Below are 4393 nucleotides of genomic sequence, written 5' to 3'. Positions count from 1 at the left end.
TCAGTACCTCCATCGCTGTTTCCTTCTTCTGTTATGATATCCAGAAGTCTCTCAAAGGCATTTTCAAAGGCAACAATCTTCTGTATGGCTGCATTACTCTTTGTCAGTTGCTGTAACAACAGGACTCCCTTCACAGGTGTGGAAGAGAAGAAATTAAACTTAGTTTTACTAGAACTCATTGCTTTTCACAAGGCACAGCTCTGAGGAGGATGCTAAATTGTAGCATAACCCTGGGCCAGAATCATAGGACAGAACAGCATCCCCTGCAAGTTGGCACATGTAACACCCAACCTTGGACCCCATGCAGCAGCTCCCTCACACCTCTCAGCACAGCAAAACAGCAGCACACTGCTCCTAAATAGGATGCAGGTGGCTCTACAGAAGAAAGTGGGAAGTTGTAAAGCACCTCATCCTTTCTACAGTAATTAGAGCACTTTGCCATCTGATGAGTAAAAAGGAAGAGCTGAAGTGAGCCTGGCAGAAGGCCAAGAGAAAGAGCAGCTCACACACAAGGCAAACCCTCCACAGGGGTCAATGCTTGTGTTAAACACACAGCAAAGGTTTGCCTTCCTTATGTGAACTGAGGCAAGACATCCAAAAGCCACCCAGCCCAGCTGAAGAATTAAATATTCCCAATTAGCGACCGCAGTGATTTCTTGGGATGCACTCATTTAACTTCACCCAAATTCTGCACAAGGACTAAGCAGTTCAGCTGACAGCTCCTGCCTTTGCCCTGGACTTACATCATTCCGTATCACTTCCCTGGAGTCTGCCAGCAAATCCATGAGTCTGGAAACACCTGCAAGAAATGCAGTAACAGAGCATGAAGACACTGCAGCTCTCATGCTGGAGCTCTTTAAACCCCCTTGCTCACGACTCCTCTTGCCCTCTGCCATGGCATTTGCTGAGCTTCCAGCTGCGAGTTAATCAGCACTGAACTCACTCACCCATAGGGCTGACAAGGATGATCTGCTGCACTTGAGGGCCTTGCTGCTTTAGCAGAGATGTAAGGAGTTTCACTCCAGGCCAGCGCACATGGAAATCAAATTCCTGCAAAGATGCAGAGGAGTACATTAGTAAAACCCTCATGTTCAACTTTCTCCTCTAGACAGCAGTTATGAGCAGACACCAAACTGATAAGGAGTTGCACCTCCTGTCCATTTCTGACAACTGCTGAAAGCACAACATTAGTTCCATATGGGAAAACCAAACATCCACTGTGTCTAAGAAAACCTTACACTTGACTTAGCCTTCGCTAGAAAGCCAAACCCACAGCTTTCTCCATTAAGATACCCTCCCAGCACAGCACTGCATACCCCTCACTGTTTTGAAGACGATGCTGTTACTCACCTCCACAAGAGTCAACAGGAGCGTGACATTTTCCTGCTGTTTAATGAAAATCTCTGTGAACTGACTGCCCAAGTCATCAGCTTGCTTTGGTACGTTTTCTTCTGTAACAGTGAAAACACTGTATTACAACATGATGGGAAGATCTTCGGTCTTACTACATCAGGGCCATAGGTGACAAAAAGGTTTAGAGTCACTGCTAGAATGCTGGTTAAATTATTTTGGAAACAAACACTAACACAAGCTTTGCACTAAAGAGAAAACCTACATTATTCTAAACATAACTATGTTATTGAGAGGTAATTTGTTTTAAAAACAGGAGGAAACCAAGAATCTACTAAACAAACTCAAGTCAGCATCTAAAGAAAAACAAACCCTATTTCCATTCATGCCTGACCAGATTCACAGCTCTAATTCAAAGGGAGTTGCTTTAATTGTACTTTCGTTTTGGACAGGAAGAGAACACAATCTCATTCGAGTCCAAAATAGCTTCTGAGAGCTCAGCTTTCCAGCTGCTTCGCAGTAGCTCACAGCCAGTCCCACTCACCGGGGGCAGGACACCAGGGGTCTCTCACCCAGTATAAAAAAAGTAGGTTGGGTCTCTGCTCAGTCCTGTCCACACAAGGTTTCTCACCCCAGCAACACACAGGACACATCCACTCGTATCTGATCCAGCCCAGCACCCTGCTCCCTACACCCCCTAAACATGGCCCTGCTTTGCCCCTTCTCTCTCCAGAGCCTCCACACCCCTCCTGTCCCCCAGAGCACACTACCACCTGCACAGGCTCTCATCATCCAAATCAGGCTGCCCTACAAACCTCGCTGATGTATGTTCAGCACCGTGACATCATCCTGTGCCAGCTGATGAAGCCACAGGCACAGCTTGAAGCGTAAAGCACAGAAAACACGTGGTAAAGCCACTGCATTTCTGACCAAATCCAAACGTCTGATTTGGGTAACTGGAGGCAAAACAAGGATTTTTTTCCTCCTGCTTTAAGTGCAGTATTCACAGCCTTATCAAGGAGTCACCCGCAAACCCTTAGCAACTGAGCAGCTATAAAAAGGGTCAAAGACCACACACAATCTTCAAACTCTGTACCCTGGTAGGGGTATGGCAAAACAGAGACAAAGGACTCTACCAGAAATATTTGGTGCCATTCAACCAAACCAATTTCCTTTGAATTCAAACTGTGGTGAGTCACTGCAAGCTATCAGTTTAGGAGATCTCATTTTTAAAGATTTCCAATACAGGAAAAAAAGGTTTCTGTTTGGCTTTTCAGACATCTGAGAGCAGCTGATCACCTCTCTAACGCAGTATAGCCATCTTTATCTCTTGAAGCAGGCTTGTCAGCAGGTACTCACAGGAGGAAGAGCAGCAGCACCAGTCTGCTGTAAATGTTTAGCAGCAGGAGCAATGAAATACTAAGAAAAAATGGCAAAAGGGAGGACAGGCTGTGTGTAATGTGCAGAAATAACTGCAGCCCAGGCATACAAGCAGAACACAAGTGTGAGAGCGAGCTCTCTGAAGCTGAGAGGCCTATCCAGGCTGGGGCACCCCTGGTGTCCATGACTAAACAGGAACACAGGAGGTGAACCAGCCCCACCGCAGTTCAGTGCAGCTCTCACTACTGGGAAATCAGTCACCGCAGCTGAGTCATGCACGGATTGCACGTGCTGTGGCACTGCAAACCAGGGGAAGCCCTTAGATAAGCTCTCTTTATTTTAGATAGATGCTTATGTCAAAATATTTCACTTGGAATTCTCCACAAGCTGTGGCTGAACACCTTGTCCCTTACCCAAGCTCAGCTACAAACAGCAAGCATTTGAACTATGGATTCCTCCTCATCCCAGCCCTTGTCCTCACACACGTTCTGGGTGCCAAGGCAAAGCCTGAGCAGCACACACAACCTACACAGCCTCTTAGAAACTTGCTGTAGTTTTAATTTATTCCAAAAGCTTGACTCTAGTTCTGAATGTTTTGGATTCTTCTAAAGAAGAAGTCTTTTTTATTCCTCCACCCCAACTCTTGCTTTTTCCTATCAGTATTTTTTCTACTACAACTAAAAGAAGAGCCAGACAGAAACAGGCAAAGTAAAACTGCATCTTCTACTTAGGCTGACACACCACAGATCTTGCACCCACGGTTCTGCCCATAATTGCTCTTTAAATCTGCACCTTCACAGGGCTCAAATGAAGGGAACGGCTTCCAGCTCCTGACATTGGCTCTGACCGATTCACTGACATCCAGCACTGCAAACTAGAATTAGTCTTGACATCAGCAGGTTGAGTGCAATTTGATAAAAACAGCTTAAAGAGGGGGAACAAACAAAGTGTTAGTGGTAAATGATCTACTTTAACATGCAGTGCTTAAAAGCGACACTGTGAAGGATGCTTATGTGCAGCACATGCATTTGTGTCAAACATCAGGGCTTCTGGAAAGCAGAAACCCTGTGTCCACCACCTTTTGCCCATTAAAGCCTTCCCAGTGCTGAGGCTGCACACTTGCATGGCATCCTAAACAAGGATTTATCATTATTACAATCTCCAGGCCCAAATCACATCAGAGATAGAATTGGGAAGACACCTGAGCTCCAAAGAACGTGCACAGAGCAGAGTGCAAAGGCTCTCCCTTAGCTCCAGCTAAGTCTTTACAGTGTCCTTTTTAAACAGCTGGGGGTGTTACGGGTGTGAGTAGCAACTAGGCCTAGAGCAAAGTGCCATATTTAAATACGTAGGGGTTCTTTTACCTTCAGAATCATCTGTCAGTGCAGAGGAAAGAAAAAGAAACAAGAGAAAGGTTCACACATTGAACAGGTTTCCAAACAGCACAACCAACAGTGGCATCAGCTCAGAGTTTCTAAGCGGCCACCCCAGCTTTCCACAGCAGCGATTATTCCTGCCCTTCTTATGGAAGTGGCTGAACAAAACCACCCCGTGCTCCTGTAACACCAGTGAGCCCACACACAACTCAAGTTGGTCAGTTCTTTGCTCTTCTGCAGGAAGTGCTCATAACATTTTGTCAGGTCTGTAATCAAGGCCTCCACCA

General features: G+C 45.9%; 1 protein-coding gene across 1 annotated transcript in view; it reads right to left on the bottom strand.

Moving 5' to 3' along the window:
• Nucleotides 1-7: 7 nt before the first annotated feature.
• The window catches only part of LOC104540249 (general vesicular transport factor p115-like), a gene marked incomplete at both ends in the record, with an annotated part of 11465 nt that continues 7079 nt past the window's right edge, over nucleotides 8-4393 (bottom strand). Inside the window, 4 exons of the mRNA XM_010184006.1 lie at nucleotides 8-128; nucleotides 744-799; nucleotides 948-1050; nucleotides 1351-1434. Coding sequence (XP_010182308.1) covers nucleotides 8-128; nucleotides 744-799; nucleotides 948-1050; nucleotides 1351-1434 — 364 coding nt within the window. The remainder of the gene's footprint in view (nucleotides 129-743; nucleotides 800-947; nucleotides 1051-1350; nucleotides 1435-4393) is intronic.

This window comes from Mesitornis unicolor, unplaced genomic scaffold (assembly GCF_000695765.1).
Source record: "Mesitornis unicolor isolate BGI_N332 unplaced genomic scaffold, ASM69576v1 scaffold52824, whole genome shotgun sequence".
Classification (NCBI taxonomy): Eukaryota; Metazoa; Chordata; class Aves; order Mesitornithiformes; family Mesitornithidae; genus Mesitornis; species Mesitornis unicolor.
The sequence above is the reverse complement of the archived record's forward strand: the minus strand, read 5'-3'. Positions and strand labels throughout refer to the sequence as shown.